Genomic DNA, 23,094 nt, shown 5'->3' on the forward strand with positions numbered 1-23,094 from the left:
TGAGTTTATTAAAGTTGGCTTTCCTAAAATGCAGGATACACATTTGGCTGCACTCAGCTTTTCCTTCCTTTAGAACCAAGAACTCAAGTATAACATGGTCACTTTCCCGCACAGTTCCCGCAACTGCAACATCTGCAAATTTTATTCAGATTTTTCCCCTTTAGGCCTGTGTTCCAAATCTTTAGTGCAACACCTGCAACTGAGTGATAGCTGAACAAATATGTAAAACAATATTAAATCTGTTTTAATTTAAAACATTTTAAAATATTAAATGTTTAATCAGGGTTTTTCCAGGAGGCAGCACAACTGCCTCCATGTTGACAAGAAAACATATTTTCTTGTAGGAAGATACTGGATTCCTTTTCTCTTTGGCAGGTTCCATGAACAGTATCTTGAATACATCAATTTACTCAAGTAAATTGTGGCACTGCTCCAGATTCCAAATCAGAATGATCAAAAAATACAAAAACTGCTGAAAAGCACTGTTAGAGCTTCCTTCAAGGCAGTGGGGACACAACATCCCAGAGCGATGTGTTCATCACTCCCCTGATCCAACTGGTCAGTCCTCCATGGCTAGTTCGTAGAAGCCATGATGGGCAAGGGTCAAGAGAGCATGTGCTGAGTTGCATGGATACAAAAGTCTGGTCCACCTCAGGTTTCAAAAACTGAAACTGATCCTACAACACAGGACAAGATAATAATGAGCTCATGAAGGTGAGCGATTTTCTGCTCAAAATGTTTGGCATATTTGTCACAGTGGGCCTTCTAGGGTTCCAGCGCTGGATTTATTGGGATAGAGTAAAGCAACCCCTGAACCACTCAGAATCGCTTAGCTGGATGGTTATTGAAGGATATGATGGAGGCAGCACGCGGTAGGCGTGATTATGCATTCTCATGTAATGGAACCCATTACCAAGTGAGGTGGTGGGCTGTCCCACACTGGAGGCATTCAAGATGAAGCTGGACAGCCATCTGTCAGGGATGCTTTGACTTAGATTCCTGCATTGAGCAGGGGGTTGGACTCAATGGCCTTGTAGGCCCCTTCCAACCCTACAATTCTGATTCTACTTGTGCTCCGGCCATCTTCTGGCCTGTTTCAGTGTCTGAATATCCTTGGTAAACCAGGGAGCCGTCCGGACTCCACAGTACCAAAGAGGATGTTTAGGAGCAACTGGGTTGATGGTCCTTTGCACCTTGCTACTTCATAGCACGACAAGGTCCTCAACAGAATCACCGGTTCTGGCTACTGGAAAATCTCCCAGAGCATTCAGGAATATCTCAGATTTGGTTTCTATAAGTATCCAGGGGTGGGCTATCTTAATTGGGGGGGGGGGGGAGACTGGCACCATGAGACCAAACTTCACCAGAAAGTAATCTGACCACTCTCCAGGCCATTCCCCTCACGCCCTGAGACAAAGGCCAGAATCAAGGGTGTGCCCTACCTTATGTGTCAGATTGATGACAAACTGAAACAGCCCCTTGGATGTCATAGAGGCCATGAAGTTGAGGCAGCCTCAGCATGGGCTGGATCCAGACTTACTCTTTTGCAAATGGAAGGATGCCTTTCATTTACAGAGGGAACTGGGATCCAGCAGAAACTTCCTGTATAAGTAAGGGTGAGAGCAGTGAATTTCTCCAGTTCTCCCTTCCTCCAATGAAAATGTTTATGTATATTTACAGTGTAATTCTTGATGTTTAAATGCTTGAGCCCTGTACTGATTTTGAGAAGAGGAGAAAAGATGCAAAGATGTAATGAGACTTGAAGTGAGTTAAAGAGAGAATTGCATGCATTTCTATCTTCCCCGAATTTTTTCATTTTAACAAATCTGGGGAAACTAGTTTCAGTATTTCCAGAAGTTTTACATCTCTAGCCAGAACCCATTTCAATAGTTGGCAGGTGCCTGTCCAAGCAACTTGCTCTGAAGAGGCTGTTGCTTTTGACAATGAATAGAAGACAAAGAAAGAGGATATTTCTCGGTTACCATGTTATTTTTTCCCCTGTGGGAGAGTAACATAACAGCCCTGCTGGATTAGACCAAGGCTCCATGTAGTCCTGTATCCTGTTTCAACAGTGACCAGCCAGATGCTTTTGGGAAGCCCATAAGCAGGGCGTGAAGGCAACTGCTGTCCCCCATTCCATGTCACCACAGAAGTGAAATTGCGTTTGCATTTAACTATAACTAAGCACTGGTGATACACCTATCCTCTATGTGTTTGTTTAATCCTCTTTTAAAGCTATTTGAGTAAGTGCCCATTATTTTATCTTAATGTCAGCAAATTCTGTAAGGCAAGTTCTCTTTTACTGTTACCTCTGGAATTGTATGTAATTGCAGGACCACAGAAATCCATATATACGTTTGCAGTTGTACATGGATGCCTCTATGCCTATGGGTACCCTTATGAGAATGAGTGGGTGTGCTGTTAACACGTGTACTTGATATGGTGCCTTTAGAATTTTTAGGACAGCATGTCCCTTTCCATCCTAAAATAATATTCTTTTGGATTAATTCCTGTATCATTTTAACAAGTATTTTGATTACATTCTTATTCTGACAGATCATAGTAAGTGGAGTAGCTAGCTCTCCAGATGACATCCAGAATTATGCTTCCTGTACACTTCTTGGTGCTAGTTCGAAAGATTTCCAGGATGGCAGGAGTAAGCAGGAAAGAATTTGTCATGAACCTATTGATGCTTCTGTGAAGTGGTTACTTGAGAATGAATTCATCCTGATTTCAGTCTCGGATATGGGCAAAGGTAAAATACTCATTTGCATTTGGGTTGCATGTTTTCTCTTTAACTTGTAAATATGAAGATTTGAAGCAATCACAGTTCCTGATTCACTGTGCAGTCCTATACATGACTCAGAAGTAAGTCCCACTGAAGTGAATGGGACTTATTCCCAAGTAAGAGGTAAGAGGATTGTAACCTCAGTCTTTCTTGCTGCTGCTGAGCACCACTCCCCGACAGGTAGTCTCCTCACTGAGCTAATAGGCACCAAACTATAACAATATTGGAAGGTGGTGTACAACAACTGGTGTACATAGGCTCACTGCCTTTGGTACTGGAGGTAGCACATAGCCATCAAGACTAGTAGCCATTGATAGCCTTTTCCTCCAGGAATTTGTCCAATCCTTTTTTAAAGCCATCCAAATTGGTGGCCATCACTATGTCTTGTGGTAGTGAATTCCATAGTTTATGCACTGTGTGAAGAAGTACTTCCTTCTATTTGTCCTGAATCTCTCGCCAGTCAGCTTCATGGGATGACCCCAGGTTCTAGTATTTTGAGAGATGGAGAAACATGTCTTCCTATCCACATTCTCCACATAGAATCATAGAATAGTAGGGTTGGAAGGGGCCTACAAGCCCATCGAGTCCAAGCCCCTGCTCAGTGCAGGAATCCAAGTCAGAAAGGACCTCTCCAGACTGGGAGAATGGGCATCTAAATGGCAAATACGGTTCAGTGTAAGCAAGTGTAAAGTGATGCACGTTGGGGCAAAAAAATCCCAGCTTCAAGTATAACCTGATGAAATCTGAGCTAGCAGTGACTGAGCAAGAAAGAGACCTTGGGGTTGTGGTGGACAGCTCGATGAAAATGTCAACACAGTGTATGTGTTGACATGTGTTGGATCATCCTGTCTACATGTTTATTGACACTCTCAAAGAACTCTAAAACATTATTGAGACAGGACTTACCTTTGCGGAAGCCATGTTGATTCTTTTTCAGAAAGGCTTGTCCTTCTATATTCTTACCAATTTTACCTTTAATAATTCCTTCAACCAATATACCTGGAGCAGACATTAAGCTAACCAGCCTGTAATTTCCCAGATCCCCCCCTGCCCCAAGTTCTTTGAGAACTCTAGGATGGATACCATCTGGGCCCGGTGATTTATTTGCCTTCAATTTATCAATAAGACTGAGAACTTCATCTTTTGTCATCACTATTTGCCTCAGTTCCCCAGACTCCCTTCCTGAAAACATCAGTTCAGGCACAGGTATCTGTCCCATATCTTCTGCAGTGAAGACGGATGAAAAGAATTCTTTCAGTTTCTCTGCAATCTCCTTGTCCTCCTTCAGTATTCTTTTAATTCCATTATCATCCAGTTGTCCAACTGCCTCCCTAGCTGATTTTCTGCTTCTGATGTATTTAAAGCATTCTTTATTCTTGGCCTTGATATTGTTAGCAATATGCTCTTCAAAATGCTTTTTTGCATCTCTTATGGTCTGCTTGCATCGCCTTTGTGCAAGCTTGTGCTTCCTTTTGTTTTCCTTACTTGGGCAAGACTTCCATTTTTCTGAAGGAAGTTCTCTTTTCTCTAATAGCTCCCTTGACACTGCTCGTTAACCATCCCGGTGACCTCTTGGACTTGGTGCTGCCTTTCCTAACCTGTGGTATACATTTTAGCGGGCTTCTATTCTTGTGGTTTGGAGTAATCTCCAAGCATTCTGAAGGGATTTAACTTGACTCCCTCTTTTAACTTCCTTTTCACCTGTTCCTTCATTTTGGAGAAGTTTCCTCTTTTGAAGTCAAATGTGACTATGTTGGTCTTCCTGGGCAATTTTCCACTTATATATATTAAATCTGATAGCACTGTGATCACTGTTTTGAATTGGTTCAACAACATTTACAACTTGTACTAGGTCCTGGGCGAGACCACTTAGGATTAAATCCAAGGTAGACTCCCCTGTGGTCGGTTCCATGACCAGCTGTTCTAGGGCAAAATTGTTTAGGGCCTCGAGAAATTTAACCTCTTTGTCATGACTGGAACATGCATTTATCCATTCAATGTGGGGATAATGGAAGTTGCCCATTATTACAAAACTTCCTTGTTTAGAGGCCTCCCTGATTTCATTTTCCATCTCAAGGTCACTCTAAGCATTCCAGTCTGGGGGGATGATAGCACGTTCCTAGCACTACATTAGTTTTGGAGCCTGGTATTGTCACCCACAAGTGCTTCAATGGAAGAGCCTACGCCTTTTAGGTTTTCTAGCCCTCTCAACACTATGCCCTCTTTGATGTGCAGGACAACACCTCCCCACAATACGACCTTCCCTGTCCTTCCTGTAGAGTTCATATCCAGAGATGACTGTATCCCACTGGTTCTCTCTGTTCCATCAAGTTTCTGTAATGCTCACTATATCCAGGTTCTGTTTTAAAACCAAGCACACCAACTCTCCCATTTTGGCTCGGCGGCTTCTAGCATTTGCATAGAAACACCTATACATGGTGTCCCTCCCCAGATTCCACTGGCATGTGCATCTTTTGCTGTGGGACTTTGGCCCCTTTAATTGGCTATTATGTTCTACCAAGTACTCCTGGCCTATTTCCTTCCTTTCTACATTTGGGCAATCAAAAACATTTGAAAACATTTGCCGATTCTGTAGCCAACTGTGTTTGTGTAGCCAAAACAAAAACATTTGCCGATTCTGTAGCCAACTGTGGATCCACTGGATCGTTGTTTCATCTAGCCCACTTTGAGCTAGTTTGCTCATCAGGAGATCATGGGGCACTTTGTCGAAAGCTTTGCTGAAGTCGAGGTATATGATGTCTACAGCATTCCCACGGTCCACAAGGGAGGTTACTTGATAAAAAAAAAAATGAGATCAGATCTGTCTGGCAGGACTTGTTTTTGACAAATCCATGTTGGCTTCGAGTAATCACGGCATTGTTTTCAAGGTGCTTCCAGATGGATTGCTTTATCATCTGCTCCAGAATTCTCCCTGGGATTGATGTCAGACTGACTGGTCTGTAGTTCCCAGGTTCCTCCTTTTTACCCTTGTTGAAGATAGGGACAACATTAGCCCTCCTCCAGTCATCTGGCACTTCCCCCGTCCTCCATGATTTCTCAAAGAGAATAGACAGTGGTTCTGAGAGTTCTTCTGCCAGTTCCTTGATTACTCTAGGATGCAGTTCATCTGGCCCTGGGATTTGAACTCATTCAAAGTAATGAGGTGTTCCTTAACCATATGCCTATCGATCTCAAGCTGCAATCCTGCCCCTTCAGCCTGTACTTCGCCTTTGCCAGGGGGGTCATAGACCCTCTTTTGGGAGAGGACTGAGCCAAAGTAGGAATTGAGTACCTCTGCCTCTTCTTTGTCATCTCTTATCGTTTTGCCCTCCTTATTTAATAGCTGAACCACCATTTCTTTCCTCTGCCTTTTACTATGCATGTACCTGAAGAAAGCCTTTTTGTTGCTTTTAGCCTCCCTTGCTAACCTCAGCTCGTTCTCAGCTTTAGCCTTCCTGACGCCATCCCTGCAATTCTGTGCTATCTGCCTGTACCCTTCCTTTGTTACTTGGCCTTCTTTCCATTTCCTATATGTGTCCTTTTTTGTTTTCAAGTCATCCTGTCTTCCACCTTTTCTTCTTGTTGGAATTGTTTGTAACTGTGCCTTGATAATTTCCTTTTTTAAAAACTCTCACCCATCTTGGAGTCCTTTTCTTGTTAGTGTCACTTGCCATGGGAACTGATCATTGTTCTGAGTTTATTAAAATCAGCTGTCCTAAAATCCAGGGTATGCGTTTGACTACACTCGGCTTTTGCTTCCCTTAGAACCAAGAACTCAAGTACAACATGGTCATTTTCCCCCAGAGTTCCTCTAACTGCTACTTTATCCACTAAGTCATCTCTGTTGGTTAGGATCAAGTGAAGGATAGCCGATCCTCTAGTTCCTTCCTCTACTTTCTGTAGGAATTTCCTGGAGGGACCATGTTTTGCAGAATTTGTCTCCCAACAAATATCGGGGAAATTGAAGTCCCCCATTACTACTACATCATGCTTCCTTGAAACATTGGCTATTTGTTTTTCAAAAATTTTATCCTCGTCTTCTCCTTGATTGGGTGGCCGGTAGTAGACTCTGACCACCAGGTTCCTTTTATTCTTTGCTTCATTTATTTTGATCCAGATGCTCTCAATGGGGTTACCAAGCTCATCCTCCTGTATTTCTGTGCAGTGATATGTATTTTTCACATACAGTACAACCCCACCTCCCTTTCTGTTCTTCCTGTTCTTTTTGAACAAGTTATATCCTTCAGTTGCTGTATTCCAGTCATGAGAGTCATCCCACCAAGTCTCAGTTATACCGATCAAGTCATAATTTCCCTCCTGTATTAAGAGTTCAAGTTCGTTCTGTTTGTTTCCCATTCTCTGGGCATTAGTATATAGACATCGAAGACCATGTGCTTCATAGTCTGGCTTTCTTCCTACATGTGTCTGAAGACTGTTATTGGGCGCTATCAGAGCTGTTCTCTCCGTTGCAGTGCATGTGCCTACGTCCATTGTTACCCCCAACTTTACATCTCCCTTCCCCATAGGATTCAGTTTAAAGCCCTCCTGATGAAGTTCTTCATGCTGTGGCCAAACACATTCTTCCCATCCCTTGTGAGGTGCAACCCGTCCCTTGCCAACAGCCCATCTTCCAGGAAGTATAGGCCATGGTCCCAGAATCCAAATCTCTCTCGTCGGCACCACCTTCGTAGCCAGTCATTCACCCAGAGTATTTTTCGTTCCCTTTCTATCCCTCTTCTAACTACTGGAAGGATGGATGAGAAAACTATCTGGGCCCCAAAGTTCTTGAGTTTCCTTCCCAAAGCTTCAAAGTCTGACGTGATCTCTTCGTAGCTCTGCTTGGCGGTATCAGTTGTTCCTACATGGATGAGAAGAAAGGGATACCTGTCAGTGGGCTTTATGAGTGCAGGCAACCTTTCAGTCACATCTCTAATCCATCCTCCCAGGAGACAACATACCTGGTGAGTCCACGGGTCTTTGCGACATACTTGGGTCTCGATCCCACGCAGCGAGGAGTCTCCCACTACTACCACTCTTCTCTTCTTGTTGTTGTAGGCCTGGGTTTCATCGCCTCTGTTTGACTGACCATCTAGCTGGTCCTGTGCTTGGAACAGGTAGCATTTCAGAGAAAGCCACCTTGGTGGTCCTGGATTTCAACCTCCTACCTAGCAACCTAAATTTGACTTCCAGGACCTCACAACTACATTTTCTCACATCCTTGGTACCAACATGGACCACAACCACTGACTCCATCCTAGCACTATCTACTAGGCTATCTAGATGGTGCGTGATTTCTGCAACCTTCGCACCAGGCAGGCAATTCACCAGGCAGTCTACACGCCCATGACAAACCCAGCTGTCTATGTGTCTAATGATCGAATCTCCCATTACCACATGCCCCCAGGAGGCACATCCTTCGTGCGAGAAGATATTTATTTGACTTCCAAGGAATGGATCCCTTTTAAGGGATCATTTCCCTCTTCCTCAGAATGACGCCCTCCTTCCCTGAGACCCACATTCTCCATGACAGCAGAGGAGCTGTCACCCTGGGAGTGGGACACAGCTAATAGGTCCCTGAAGGTCTCATCCACCAACCTCTGCCTCTCTTAACTTCTCCAGGTCAGCAACCCAGGAGCTCATTACACTGAGGACACACCCAGGACTTCTGTCCTGCAAGCAGATAGTCGTACATATGGCAGTCAGTGCAATACACTTGATAGCCCCCGCCTCCCTGCTGGCTTTCTACCTTCATAACTGTTTTTTTATTTGGGTGTGTTTTCCCTGGAAAACTTAGTATTTTAGTACGAGAAGGTGGGGAAATTATTTATAGTTATTTATTTACAGTTACTTACTGCGAGTAGGGAGGGAAGAGTTCACTGCCCTGGCTTCCTCGCCCTGTCGCTAAACTCGCACAGTTGCTTAACTCGCTTGCTGACGCTTTGTCCCTGGGGCTAGGATGCTTCGTCCCTGGGGCTCCTCACACCCAGAGAGCTGTCTCCCTTGCAAGTGTGTGTCCTTATATAGATAGGCCCAACTGCTGCTGCAGTGGATCTGATTGGAGGGCCTCGTTTGAAAAGCAAGGGAGGGTGTGTGTGAATTCCTGATCAGCATTGGCTTTCAGTGGCTGAGAATGTAGGTCAGTTGGTCCCCCAGGGAATGGTGATTCCTATTTAGGAAGGAGGACTATTAACAGTAGTGAATGGGAGACCTATTGAGGGGAGATCCTCTAGTCAATGGGTCATTGGAAGGGACAGCAGACAAACGGATGGTGATTTGGGAAGGCTGTGGCTTGCAAGGTCTGGATCCTTTTTCTGTATGTTTTTTAAAACTTGAATGATATAATGAATGCTTAAACTTGCTTTATTTAATGAATTGGTTTTTAAGGTGTAAAGCCTGAGCCAAAACTGAACCCAATCTGAAGCTGGCTTGCACTTTTTCCTGCTTTAAGCAGACTCTTATTCTCCCTTTCTAAGTTTGGGGCTAGTATAAAATATGCAGCTGAGGTTGAACCACGCAGGGGCCTTTGTTAATGCAAGGCCTGTAAGTTCTTGCTGGATTCCCCCCTGATATTTAACTCTCTTTTAAGTTTGTAAGGGGTTATTGCTCTGGGATTTAGCTGTGCCCTTGTCTTGGTTTCAGCTGCTATTTATCAATTTTAAATGATTACCTGAAGTACTTTAGTAGATAATTAAGTCATTTCACTTATCTTTCCCTCACACAGTTGCTTAACTCACTTGTTTGCTGATGCTTTGTCCCTGGGGCTCCTCGTGCTTGGAGTCATCAGGTCCCTTATCACCTGATAACTGTGCCCAGGTTGGTCATGGTACCACCCTGACAATTGACTTTGCTTCTTTGGTAGATCTTGGAATGTTAAACAATGAAGGATATTCTGTTGTGGGAGCCTAAGACAAGCATCCTCACTCCAGCTGCTTTTGTTGGGAACAACACTTCTTGGTCCAGGAGCATTGGTCTTAGGAAAAGCATCATCCTGACTAAACAAGAGTTTCAGCAACTTCTTTCATACTACATTGAGCCTGGAAGTCCTTCTTAAAAGCAAATTCCATAATTAGGGTGCCACCAAGAAGGTCCTAGTCATTGTAACCATCCACCAAACCACAGAAGGTGGCTATTCTCTGACGGCCTTGGGGGATGCAAGGATGCATGCAAGGATGCATACAAGGAGGTGGTATTCCTTAAAATACCTTGATTCCAGATAGTTGAGGGTTTTACAGTTAAATAGACTTTTGAATTATATCTGGAAACTGATTGGAAACCAGTGTCGTTAGCTCCACTTTGTAATCTGAGTACTCACTGTATTCTCGACCAGGTAGAGTTCTGAACACTCCTCAAGGGCAGCCTGACATAGAGTGTCAGGAGTGCCCTAGCTGCCTCTTACAGGTCCCTCCAATAGCCAACTCAAGACACAGACGAAAAGGATTCTTTCCAAGGTTTTATTCCATTTACAACTTAAGGACTCTTTCAGATGCTGATCACCAGCGACTAAGCAAGGAAAAGCACTGGGGTAGTTAGCAGAGTAGCCTAAGCTCCAGGTAAGGCAGTTGGTCCCCATTTGAAGGAGAAGGGCGGGAAGACTCTGAACTTATGGGCTATGGAGAGGTCCTCCCTCTTACCCTTGGGTCCTCGGGACACGACCGTTCTTTTAGCACCAAGCGAGCAGAGTGCCTCCTCTTGGTGCCCTCCATCTGGCGCCGCTCCTTGCATCTGCGCTGAGCATCCAGAAAAAAACCCTCCCCCACTCTCTCACTGCCAGGGTCACTATCTCAGGAATACAGGCAGGAGGAATCTCTCCCTGCTGCTGTGCCTTTGAGAGATGAGCGAGCTCCTCTCCCACGGGTTGTTGCTCTTCCTCAGAATCAGAACTGCTCTGGGACTCTATGGGCTCAGTTTCCACCCTGACATAGAGAATATTAGAATAATCCTGGTAAGAAGTCATCAGGGCATGTATCATGGTGGCCAAGCACCTGTTCCCTAGGAAGGTACAGTTAAAACAGACCAAAGCTGATAAAAGGCACTTATCACAGTGTTACAGTTTAGGGACTTCGAGCTATCTGCCTAATTTGAGAGCATTTAGCTGTCTGTTTACCACCTAACAGCAGATTAAATACTTCTAAATAAAGCGTGCACCAAGGATCGTTTCGTAGGTTGCAGTCTAGGTTTTATACTAACAAGTATTAGTACAGGAAAATATTTTTGATCCATGTTTTTTATAAGAAATATGCTTATAACATCACCTTAGAATATAACTTGCATATAAAAACATTTCTGTTGTTAAACCAGGCTCTGTTCAAGATCCTTAAATCTTAATAGCTTACCAAGAAATAGAACTTCTTAACCATTTCTTGTTCATAGACTTCTAGTCTTAACACCTTAAAAAGGAGAAACCGCATACTAAGTACCAAGTTCCCTATTCAATAATGAATAGGTTATTCAGCTGACACGTGCACAGGCCTGGTGAGCTTCTAAGATGAAGCTAATACATTCTAAAATCAGCACATATTTATACCCTTTTTGTATGGAAATTACCCCATAACTAATATTATCTACTATCCCATAAACTAGGGCTCACAGTCTTAATTATTTCATTGTTATTGTTGTTGTTCAGTTGTTAAGTTGTGTCTGACTCTTCGTGGCCCCATGGACCATAGCATGCCAGGACTTCCTGTCCTCCGCAATCTCCCGGAGTGTGCTTAAGTTCATATTCATTGCATCGGTGATGTTACCTAGCTATCTCATCCTCTGCTGTCCCCTTCTCCTTTTGCCTTCAATCTTTCCCAGCATCAGGGTCTTTTCCAGTGACTTTTCTCTTCGCATTAGGTGGCCAAAATATTTGAGCTTCAGCTTCAGTATCTGTCCTTCCAATGAGCACTCAGGGTTGATTTCCTTTAGGATGGACTGATTTGACCTCCTTGCAGTCCAGGGGACTCGTAAGAGTCTTCTCCAGCACCACAGTTTGAAGGCATCAATTCTTCGGCGCTCAGCCTTCCTTATAGTCCAGCTCTCACAGCCATACATTACTACTGGGAAAACCATAGCTTTGATTATACGGACCTTTGTCCGCAAGGTGATGTCTCTGCTTTTAACTATGCTGTCTAGGTTTGCCATAGGAGCAAGCGTCTTTTAATTTCATGGCTACAGTCACCGTCTGTGGTGATCTTGGAGCCCAAGAAAATAAAATCTGTCACTGCTTCCATTTCTTCCCCTTCTATATGCCAGGAAGTGATGGGGCCAGATGCCATGATCTTAGTTTTTTAATATTGAGTTTCAAACCAGCTTTTGCACTCTCCTCTTTCACCCTCAACAAGAGGTTCTTGAGATCCTCTTCGCTTTCTGCCATTAGGGTGGTATCGTCTGCGTATCTGAAGGTTGTTGATAATTCTCCCGGCAAAATTAATTCCGACCTGTGATTCATCCAACCCGACGTTTCTCATGATACTCTGCATATAAGTTAAATAAGCAGGGTGACAATATGCAGCCTTGTCGTACTCCTTTCCCAATTTTGAACCAATCAGTTGTTCCATGTCCGGTTCTTACTGTTGCTTCTTGACCCTCATACAGGTTTCTCAGGAGACAGGTGGTCTGGTATTCCCATCTCTTTAAGGATTTGCCACAGTTTGTTGTGATCCACACAATCAAAGGCTTTAGCGTAGTCAATGAAGCCGAAATAGACGTTTTTCTGGAATTCTCTTGCTTTCTCCATGATCCAGCGAAAGTTGGCGATTTGATCTCTAGTTCCTCTGCCTCTTCGAAACCCAGCTTGTACTTCTGGTAGTTCTCGGTTCGCATACTGCTGAAGCCTAGCTTGTAGGATGTTGAGCATAACCTTGCTGGCATGTGAAATGAGCGCAATTGTATGGTAGTTTGAACACTCTTTGGCATTGCCCTTCTTTGGAATTGGAATGTAAACTGACCTTTTCCAGTCTTGTGGCCACTGTTGAGTGTTCCAAATTTGTTGGCATATTGAGTGCAGCACTTTAACAGCATCATCTTTTAGGATTTTAAATAGCTCAGCTGGAATACTGTTATCTCCGCTAGCTTTGTTGTTACTAATGCTTCCTAAGGCCCACTTGACTTCACTCTCGAGGATGTCTGGCTCAAGTTCAGTGCCCGCACCAGCATGGCTATCAGGGACATTCAGATCTTTCCTGTATAGTTCTTCTGTGTATTCTTTCCACCACTTCTTAATCTCATCTGCTTCAGTTAGGTCCCTGCCTTCTTTGTCCTTTATCATGCCCGTCTTTGCACAAAACGTTCCCTTGAGATCTCCAATTTTCTTGAAGAGATCTCTAGTCTTTCCCATTCTATTGCTTTCTTCGATTTCTTTGCATTGTTGATTTAAGAAGGCCTTCTTGTCTCTCCTTGCTATTCTCTGGAACTCTGCATTCAGTTCTGTATATCTTCCCCTTTCTCCCTTGCTTTTCACTTCCCTTCTTTCCTCAGCTACTTTTAAGCCTCATTAGACAGCCACTTGGCTTTCTTGCATTTCTTTTTCTTTGGGATGGATTGAGTTGCTGCCTCCTGAACAGTGTTACAAACCTCTGTCCATAGTTCCTCAGGCACTCTGTCTATCAGGTCTGATCCCTGAAATCTATTCCTCACCTCCACTGTATATTCATAAGGGATATGATTTAGGTCATACCTGAATGGTTTAGTGGTTTTCCCTACGTTCTTCAATTTAAGCTGAAATTTTGCAACAAGAAGCTCATGATCTGAGCCACAGTCAGCTCCAGCTCTTGTTTTGACTGACTGTATAGAGCTTCTCCATCTTTGGCTGCAAAGGACATAATCAATCTGATTTCGATATTGACCATCTGGTGATGTCCATGTGTAGAGTCACCTCTTGTGCTGTTGGAAAAGAGTGTTTGCTATGATCAGCGTGTTCTCTTGGCAAAACTCTATTAGCTTTTGTCCTGCTTCATTTTGTACACCAAGGCCATGCTTGCCTGTTATCCTGGTTAATTCTTGACTTCCTACTGTAGCATTCCAATCCCCTATGATGAAAAGGACATCTTTTTTTTGGTGTTAGTTCTAGAAGGTGTTGTAGGTCTTCATAGAACCCATCAACCTCAGCTTCTTTGGCCTCAGTGGTTGGGGCGTAGACTGGAATTACTGTGATGTTGAATGGTTTGCCTTGGATTCGTACTGAGATCATTCTATCGTTTTTGAGATTGTATCCCACTACTGCTTTTCCCACCCTTTTATTGACTGAGTGCTACTCCATTTCTTCTAAGGGATTCTTGCCCACAGTAGTAGATATGATAGTCACCTGAATTAAATTTGCCCATGCTTGTCCATTTTAGTTCGCTGATTCCCCAGATGTTGGTGTTCAATCTTGCCATCTCATGTTTGACCACCTCCAGCTTACCTTGATTCATTGATCTTACATTCCAGGTTCCTAAACAATATTGTTCTTTAAATTGGAACATACGTAAAAGACTTACACATATACCTTTCAGGCTAGATAAGATCAATTTTGAATTATTCCTTTGAGAAGATAATTCTTTACCCCAAATTTGTCAATTCAACCTGAGTACATAATTCTTTCTTGACATCTGTATATCACGCTTTTTGATGTGTATACCTTACACAGTGTTTTTTGCTCATTAATTGCGATGTGAAAACTCCACGTACGCTTTTGACCTGTAATTATACAGTGACTGGGTTTGGATGATACGATAACCCATGATGGGTTAAATAAGTTATCGTGTCATCTGTCAGGGATTTTTTAATCCACGATGACTTATTTGGCCAAAATAAGCCACTCTGATAACCCACGGTCTGCAGTCAAAGTTATTTAACCCACCTTGGGTTATTGTATCATCTGGTGCTTAGCGTGGCTTAATCTGATCGCCGACAGAGTTGCTAGGCAAGAGCAGTCAAAACTGTTGTGGCTGCTGGGTTCCATTTTGCAGAGCTCTTTTTTGAGATCTGACACACTATTCACGTTTCCTTGAAATAGCACAGTTCTGCAAGAATCCACCACAGCATCTTGAGTCTCCCCATGAAGGCATCCTACCTGTGGAGTTTTGCCCCATTCCAGCAAACTCAGAGAGTTATGGCTCCCACCCCCCTTTTCCTTGTCTGGTCACTTTTCTATGAAGAAGCAAAATGGCTGTGGGTGGAGGAGTTCTATAACAAACAGACGTGACTCTGCCAGCAATGTGGTGTGTGTGTGTGTGTGTGTGTGTGTGTAATGCATAACTCCCCTGTATTTTTTGAGATAATAAGGGCTTCATGCCCGCAATGGGTATAGGGGTGCTTTTGTGCAATTTCTCTTTAAAGTGCTATAGCGCTCAGAAGCAGCTCTGCCAGAAATGGGTGGACGATTGAAATGTGCAACTCCACTTTATTATTATCGATTTTGGACAATAAAGGCATCTATGCCAGCATTGGCTGTGGGGGGAAATGTGCAGTTGAGGGTTTTGACCCAATCCTGCAAACCTCCAAGGGTTTATTTGTGCCACTTCCATTTTGATGCACCCAGGATTTCCACTCCTTTGTGAGTAATCATGCTGGGGTATGATGGTGTGTTGGGTGCTTCCTGACTAGGAGAGGCTGTGTGAAAAGTTTGGTCCCAATCCTGTAAACCTCTAAGGTTTTATAGTTACCACCCCATTTTTGGTGCAAATGGGATTTCCTCTTCTTTGTGAGTAATCACCAGGGGTTTGATGGTGCATGGGGGGGCTTTTGTGCAATTTCTCTTTAGAGCTAAAGTGCTATAGTGCTCAGAAGCAGCTCTGCCAGAAATGGGTGGGGGATTGAAATGTGCAACTCCACTTTATTATCGATTTTGGACAATAAAGGCATCTATGCCAGCAATGGCTATGGGGGGAAATGTGCAACTGAGGGTTTTGGCCAATCCTGCAAACCTCCAAGGGTTTATTTGTGCCACTTCCACTTTGATGCACCCAGGATTTCCACTCCTTTGTGAGTAATCGTACTGGGTTTTGATGGTATGTTGGGTGCCTCCCGACTACAGGAGGCTATGTATGAAGTTTGGTCCCGATCTTATGAACTTCCAGTGTTTTAGAGCAACCACCACCTTGCTGGAGTGATGCTGGAAGTGCTGAGTTAAGCCCCTGTACTTCACCCCACACCTCTCCCCTCTCACTGGGATATTGTGGAAGGTTAAAACAGACTGTTGTCAATGGGTGAAACAGTGCCACTGCTCAGGTGGGAGGACTGCAGCGGGAGAAGGGGCAGGGGGATGACTCAGATTATGCACAGTAGCTTAATAAGCTACCCACAGTGGCAGATCCATGACTACAGATACCACCCGAGCCCTAAGCAACAGCAGCATTGGGTACAGAAGAACTCCAAAATTGCAAATGTGATCCTGTTCAGAAGAGGCTATCCACCTACTGCTAGTTCAACTAGACCACCTGCCATCACCATATCTGTTTTATCTGGATTGCATTTTTTTTGCTCTCATCTAGTCCATCGTTGATTCCAGATACCTGTTCAAATAATGTACCGCCATATTTAATGCAATGAAAAGGAGAAAGAAGTCAGGGTGTCATGTGCATATTGACACCTAACTCAAAATTCTCATGCACATCTCCCACTAGTTTCATGTTAAATAGCATGGGAGACAAGAAACTGTGCTTTTCCACCCTATGGGAACTATCCTGTGGGGTGATCTCCCATCACCAAATTCTGGAATCTCTCTCCAACATGCTACAGTGCTCCCAGCTCAGACAGATGTTCTAAATAGATCCTATGGTCAATGATACTGAAAGCTGTTAAATGGTCCAGAAGAATCAACGGGATTACATTCCACCATCTGTGTCTCAGTGAACATTATTGAGCTCAGTCTGAGAACTGAAATCAAACTAGAAAATGGATTGGAAGAACGCGGTCAATTTCCTTCAAGACCAGCTGGAGCTGAAGAGGTGCCTTAAAAAGGTAGGTTGGAGACCTCTAGTTCCATGAGAAATTCCTTCCTTATAGTGAGCAGGAGCTGGTTTCTTTAAAAAGGTTTTACCTGCTGGCACCACTCTTTCCTTAGGGAGGCGTTAAACACCTGTTAACACTGTTTTCTTGTTGGATCCCAAGTTGTTAAATGTCACCTAACTGGGGAGACTGTCTGGGCTCCAAGAAAGTGCTTGCCAAGCCTTGTCTAAGGCCTTCTTCAAGAAATGTCTCCATTATGGTGGGAAGATACCATGAATCACTCCTTGTGCCTCCACTGCCTGGGTGAGGGGATGACTCCTGTGCACATTGCCAGGCCTTTATGAAACAGGCCTGAAGAAACCAGATGGCTTGCTTTCATTCTCTGTTGTGGGAGCAGGCCTTAAAAGCCACAGATTCAGCAGTGCAAAACTGGCTGCTGTACAGATTTGTCATCTATTTGCACTAGAGCAGTGCCAACTGTCTCCCTCTTGGCTGCCCCAGCTCCCCTAGCTCCCCTTTCAATGGAAGGAGACATGACACAACCATTTTTGCAAACTGATGAATGGCATTGGCATCCGCCCTGCTTTAAAGTCTGCCCTCGAGCTAGACGCTCCAACCTGCTCCTGAAGCCTGACAGTCAAAGGCAATAAGGTCAAGCTGGCCAAGTCCTGCAACAAATGCCCTGTTGGTCTAGGGCTTGGGACCAAAGTACCAGTAGAAGATATAGGATTTATTCCGATGACGAGCGTACAGCGACAGATCAACTTCTGGTGGAATCATTAGCTCCGGTGCCAACAGATTCACAACTGCGTCATGCCTTGCCACCTCTTCTGAGGTTGCCTACTCCCATTTTGGAGAAATTGCAGCTGTTCCCCGATCATTGCTCATCCAATGAGGTTCAGTGCATGGGATTGGTGACAGAGGGTCAGATTAAAAATTTCCACCAAGGTCTCAGCAGTGGTCCGTCTCTTGACACCACTCACCTTCATCTTCGCCTCACAGGCATTGCTCCTGTCAAGTCAGATCCCCTTGATACCAAGCAGTTTTTCCGGCATCGTCATTGGGGGGCTTTCTCCAACATCTCCATGACCTTCTGTGGGATGATTTTTGCTGCTCCTACTACACTCAGTCTCCCCCGTCTTACTGTGATGATGAGCAGTCTCCACCACAATGGCACCATCTGTCCCCACAGTGGGACCCCAACTTTACTGGGAGAGATGCCTTGTGCTATACTTCCACTACTGTCGATCTCCCTCTCCTCACTGTAGTGACCAAAGGTCTCTCCTACTTCCTCAGCTCTAAGGCATAAAGTGTCGAGACTACCAAACTTGGAGTCTTACCAAAGGCAGCCAGTAGATGAGCCCGTACCTGATGTGAGTAGTATACCGCTATATCTGAGACTGCCTGTACCCCTAAACTTCTTTTGAAATTTCCTTGTCTCAATGACTACCTCGGGCATTGTAGCATCAACGTTGGAACTGATGGTGCCACAGCCCCCAGTAACAGTGACTCCACCAGCAGTGGATGTTGGTGTTATGATTTTGGTGTGGCTGCAAATCCATTCTGGGTTTTAGTCAGAACCAGCCAGAACTCTAAAGAAGCTATCCAAAGTGCTGAACCCTATCCCCAAAATGGGTTCAGCACCTTGGATAGCTCCTTTAGAGCTCTGGATTGTTCTGACTGAAACCCAGAATGGAATCAGAATGAAACCCAGAATGTCCACCAGTGACTTCTTCACTAGCCACTTCCAATTCTCCCAAGCTACTATTGAAACTGTTGTTGAGAGATCACTCCTTGGGGCATAACATTTGCTATTCAAACTCGTCTTTCCCTTCATCCATGGTGGCCTCCACCTCCTCCCTGAATGCAGTCTTCAGAGATGAGAACCCTTTTTCTCCCATGGACAATGTATGGCCCTATGCTGAACAAGTACTTCAGATGGCAAAGTTTTTAGGTTTCAATATCAGTGTCCCTAGATCTCAGTCACAGACCCAATTATCATTCAAAAATACCAAAAACCACAGTTAAAATACATATATAATACAATGTAATAATAAACGTTACAACTTTAAAAATAAATAAATAAAGAGAAACAATAAAATGGAGCAGCATAATAATCACTTACAAGCCAGGCAAAGCTTCTGTCAAGAAGTAACTCACCACACTTTCTGCCTTCTGAACCATGTGGGGGAGGGTGTTCCTGGGGGAGGGTGTTTCAGGGGGGTGGGCGCCACTACTGAGAAGACCCACTTCTGTGATGTTATATAGTGGCATTCTGTTGGTTGCAGAATAGCCAACATGGCTTCTTCTGAAGATCTTAAAGGTCAGCTTGCTGTATAAAAGGGAAGGGGGTCTCCTAGGTATCCTAGTCCTGAGTTATTTAGGAGGTATTGATCATCAGAAGTAAGTACATCGTTTGCAGGTTTTAAGATGGATGGGGAACCTCGGGCCCAGGGGCCAAATCCATCCCTCTGCGATTCCCCAGAAGGCCACACCCCTTTCCCCCAACCACCAATCATTTCCTAGCCACGCTGCCTAGGGAATGCTGGGAATTGTAGGACTTATTTCTGTCTTAGCATGCATAGGATTGTGCCCTAAGATCACCTTCTCTCAGGATGTTCTCCTTCAAAGTAACCTTTCTGAATGACATTACTCCAGTGAGAAGGGTTTAAAAAATGGGAACTTGTTCAGCAAATGAAAATTTTTGTAACTTCTATGACAACCAGTTGGTCAGAGCTGATCTATCCTTTGTCCTCAAGGTCAGTTCTATGTTTGATGGAATACAGGTGGTAATCCTAGTTGTCCTTTGTTCTAATCCTGGATGTTTGGAGAGAATTTAAGGTTTAATGTGTTTCATCCATTATAAAAATGGTTTCTTCCATCCTCCAGCTCAACTACTAGGAGATGGATTAAGGCCTGTATTTTGGTTGCCTACAAGGCTCAACACTTGTTCATTTCTACTAATATCACATCTTGCTTTACCAGAGGTGCTACTACATTAGCAACTTTTTCTATTAATGCACCACTTGAGGGAATTTTGTAGAACTCAGTATCTCCCTTTTGTATGTCAACATCCACCTTTTGTTAGACATTGTGTAGATGAGATACCTTCACCTTGGTGATGTGACCTTTGGTAGGCAGATACTCCAGCATATCTGCAGTAAGTTCGAGCAGTGAGGGAGCATGCCAGTTGTACTGCTGTTTTACGCTCCACTCTGGATACCCTCCTCTACTGACAGAAAAATAAACACTGGATATATCATGCAGATTCCTTCTTGTCAATACATGAAGGGTATGCAGTCCCATGGGATGGTCCTCCACATTTTCTTGCTGCTTGGAGGGTAGCATAGGTATGGCCAGTATTGCTCCCAGGGCAGTCCTGGCAATGTGTTAGTGTGTTTATTTTAAAGCAAGCCTCAGCTGTCTCAGTATCTCTGTGTCCCAAAACTAGATGGGGCTTCCTCCAACTGGAGGGTTCAAAGCTAATGAAATGTGCGTAATCCTGCTTCTGGGGTGAGTGAGTGGATTAGAAGTCTGGATACCCTCCATCTACTGCTAAGAAGGAACCTTCACAGTAGGTCCAGTTATTTTCCACACAGAAGAGCTGTTCAATCCTTGGTGTCTCCAGTTAAAAGAATCAGGTAGCAGGTTCAATCCTTGGTGTCTCCAGTTAAAAGAATCAGGTAGCAGGTGTTGGACATGACCTTTACCTGAGACCCTGGAGAGACCCTGCCAGTCAGAGTAGACAGTATTGAGCTAGATGGACCAATGTTCTGACTTCGTATAAGGCAGCTTCATATGTTTATGTTGAATAATATCAAAATATACTAATTCAAAACATATTCTAAACATTCATGGAGGATGAGGTTATCAGTAGCTACTAGTCCTGGTGGCTATATGCTACCTCCAATATCAGAGGCAGTATGCCTCTGTACACCAGTTGCTGGGGGAACATGGTTGGAGGGTGCTGTTGCTTGTGGGTTTCCTGTGGGCAGCTGGTTGGCCACTGTGTGAACAGAATGCTAGGCTAGATGGGCCTTGGTTTGATCCAGCATGGCTCTTGTTATGTTCTTATGCACTATTTCAGTTCAGAAAGTAGTCTATCGTTGATCCTATCATCTCAGGTTCTTGATCTGTAAAAGTGAAAGGATTTTTCTCCTAAAATGTTCAGAGAAATGTGATACTTAAAGATCATTTCTAGAGGGATAGCCAAATTAATCTGTTGCAGCAACACCAACAAATAGTATTGTGGCTCAAAGCACTTTGTAAATGAACAATAGGTTCAGTTAATTTTACTGTATATAACCTTGGGTTCTTACAATTTTGCCACCACAATAAAAGAGACAATTACAGAAAAAAGGTTGCACAAACCACTCAAATCAGTTCATCATGTGCACAATCAACAGCAACAGTTTTTAGGACCCTTTCTCTAATCTTTTTAGCAGCCGCTGCAAATAAGGCTACTTGATTAAATTACATCAGTATCTGTATCTACAAGTAGTTTGCACAACTGCTCAGCCAAAGTTCTGTCACACATTCCTCCCAGCAAAGGTGCAAGAAACCTTTTCCTAGGGCTGGCATACAGTTCACAAAAATATATATAATAAATAATCTCTGTCTGTGGAGCTCCATGTATACAAAGGCGTTGGGATGTTGGAACATTTGTATACCTCCCCTCCAGGTATGCCAAAGGCATAGTCTGGAATTATAATTCTGTAAATGCCTTCCTTAGCTCTGAGTGAGTCAAGGAAGTATGATAATTAGAAAGGGATCATTCACCTGTATAAAGATTGTACCACTTGCTAATGGTTCCAGCATCATTATTAGCACCCTGCAAATATAATCCATTTCTAACTTGGCTGAAAGTAAGCCAATGAAAAAGAAAAATTGGCCAATTTTCCAAAACAAGAGGAAATCCAACCACCCTTGTTTTTCTGTTCTAGATAGCACAGTTTGGCCAAATGGTTAAATGAACAATAAAATATTTGTACTTTGCAAATGAACATTGCAAATGAAAAGTAAAATATTTGTACTTACCTCTGGTGATATCTCCTTTTTCTCTTGACAGAAATGTATTATCCAACACATCTTGGCTCTGCTACCCTGTTTTCCTCCTTTTCCCCAACGGCAGCACTAGAAATTTTTGCTGATCTCCAGAGAGCAATGAAGAGTTTTGTCCTAGAGAATGATCTGCACAGTCTTTATTTGGTAGGTCTTTTGTGGTAGAGTTTGAGGCCCCAGAAAAGGAGAAATCCTTTCAAACACTATAACTCATGCAAGCAGATTAAGTTATAACATGCTTTTCACAAATTTATTGCCTTGCCTGGCAATAAATAAATAAAGAAGTCAGTAAGACTTTTGCTACTATAGCCCATACAGGTATCTTGTTTAACCTTGATTTAAGTTACTCATACGTGTGGAGGCTGATGGCTCCGATTTTGGTGGGGCTGTGAATCCATTCTGGGTTTCAGAACCACCCAGAACTTTAAAGGAGCTATCCAAGGTGCTGAATCCTACCCCCAAAATAGGGTCAGCACCTTGGATGACACCTTTAGAGTTTTGGCTGATACTGACTGAAACCTGGAATGGATTCATAACCCCACTGCAATCACAGCCACCAGCCTCCACTCTTAAGCTCTGTTCTGTAATGCCAAATGCACAGAGAAACTACAGGCAGGGCCAGAAATATTGGAACAAGGATAACTGTTTTGGCAGTTGGCCTCCGTACACCACCACATTGAAGTTGAAAGGAAACACACCCAGATGGGAGCGAAGTCAGGACTTTCAGCTGCAATTCAAGGGGTTTGACTAAAGTGGGGCACTAACCATTCAGGATTCTGGGAAAGACTGAAGGCAAAAGGAGAAGGGGACGTCAGAGGATGAGATGGCTAGATAGCATCACTGATGCAATGAATATGGACTTGAGCACGCTCCGAGAGAGAGCGCAGGACAGGAAGGCCTGGCGTGCTATGGTCCATGGGGTCACGAAGAGTCAGACACGACTTAACGACTGAACAACAACAACAACCATTCAGGAAGTACAGCCAGTGGCATACATACACACCCATTGTTGGTGGCTCATAAGTAATGGAACGAATGGCTGACAAGCAGCTGCATGTCCAGGTGTGGCCTGTTTCCTGGGTACCCCATGACCAATCAAGCAGATAAAAGGCCTGGAGGTGGTTCTGAGCATTACATTTGCATTTGGTAGCTGTTCACTGGAACTCCCAACATGAGGCCCACAGAGATGTCCATGCGAGTGAAGGAAGCCATCATTAGGCTGAGGAAACAAAATAAACCCATCAGAGAGATAGCAAAAACAGTGGGAGTGGCCAACACAACAGTTTGGAACATCCTGAAAAAGAAGGAATGAACTGGCAAGCTCAGCAACAGCA

The 23,094-nt window shown here is 43.8% G+C and overlaps 1 protein-coding gene across 15 annotated transcripts in view; it reads left to right on the forward strand.

Annotated features, from left to right (window-relative positions):
* POLQ (DNA polymerase theta) overlaps positions 1-23,094 on the forward strand; it is a 196,084-nt gene that overhangs the window by 37,111 nt on the left and 135,879 nt on the right. For all 15 annotated transcript variants that reach the window (XR_014787899.1, XR_014787900.1, XR_014787901.1 and 12 more), the window contains 2 exons: positions 2,557-2,755; positions 21,768-21,907. Coding sequence is in view for 10 of the 15 variants with exons in the window: in XM_084835354.1 (XP_084691480.1) it covers positions 2,557-2,755; positions 21,768-21,907 (339 nt within the window). In the remaining 5 variants the exon portion in view is untranslated. The remainder of the gene's footprint in view (positions 1-2,556; positions 2,756-21,767; positions 21,908-23,094) is intronic.

Source organism: Heloderma suspectum, chromosome 2, assembly GCF_057233095.1.
Source record: "Heloderma suspectum isolate Gila_16-S chromosome 2, 16-S_ref, whole genome shotgun sequence".
Taxonomy (NCBI): Eukaryota; Metazoa; Chordata; class Lepidosauria; order Squamata; family Helodermatidae; genus Heloderma; species Heloderma suspectum.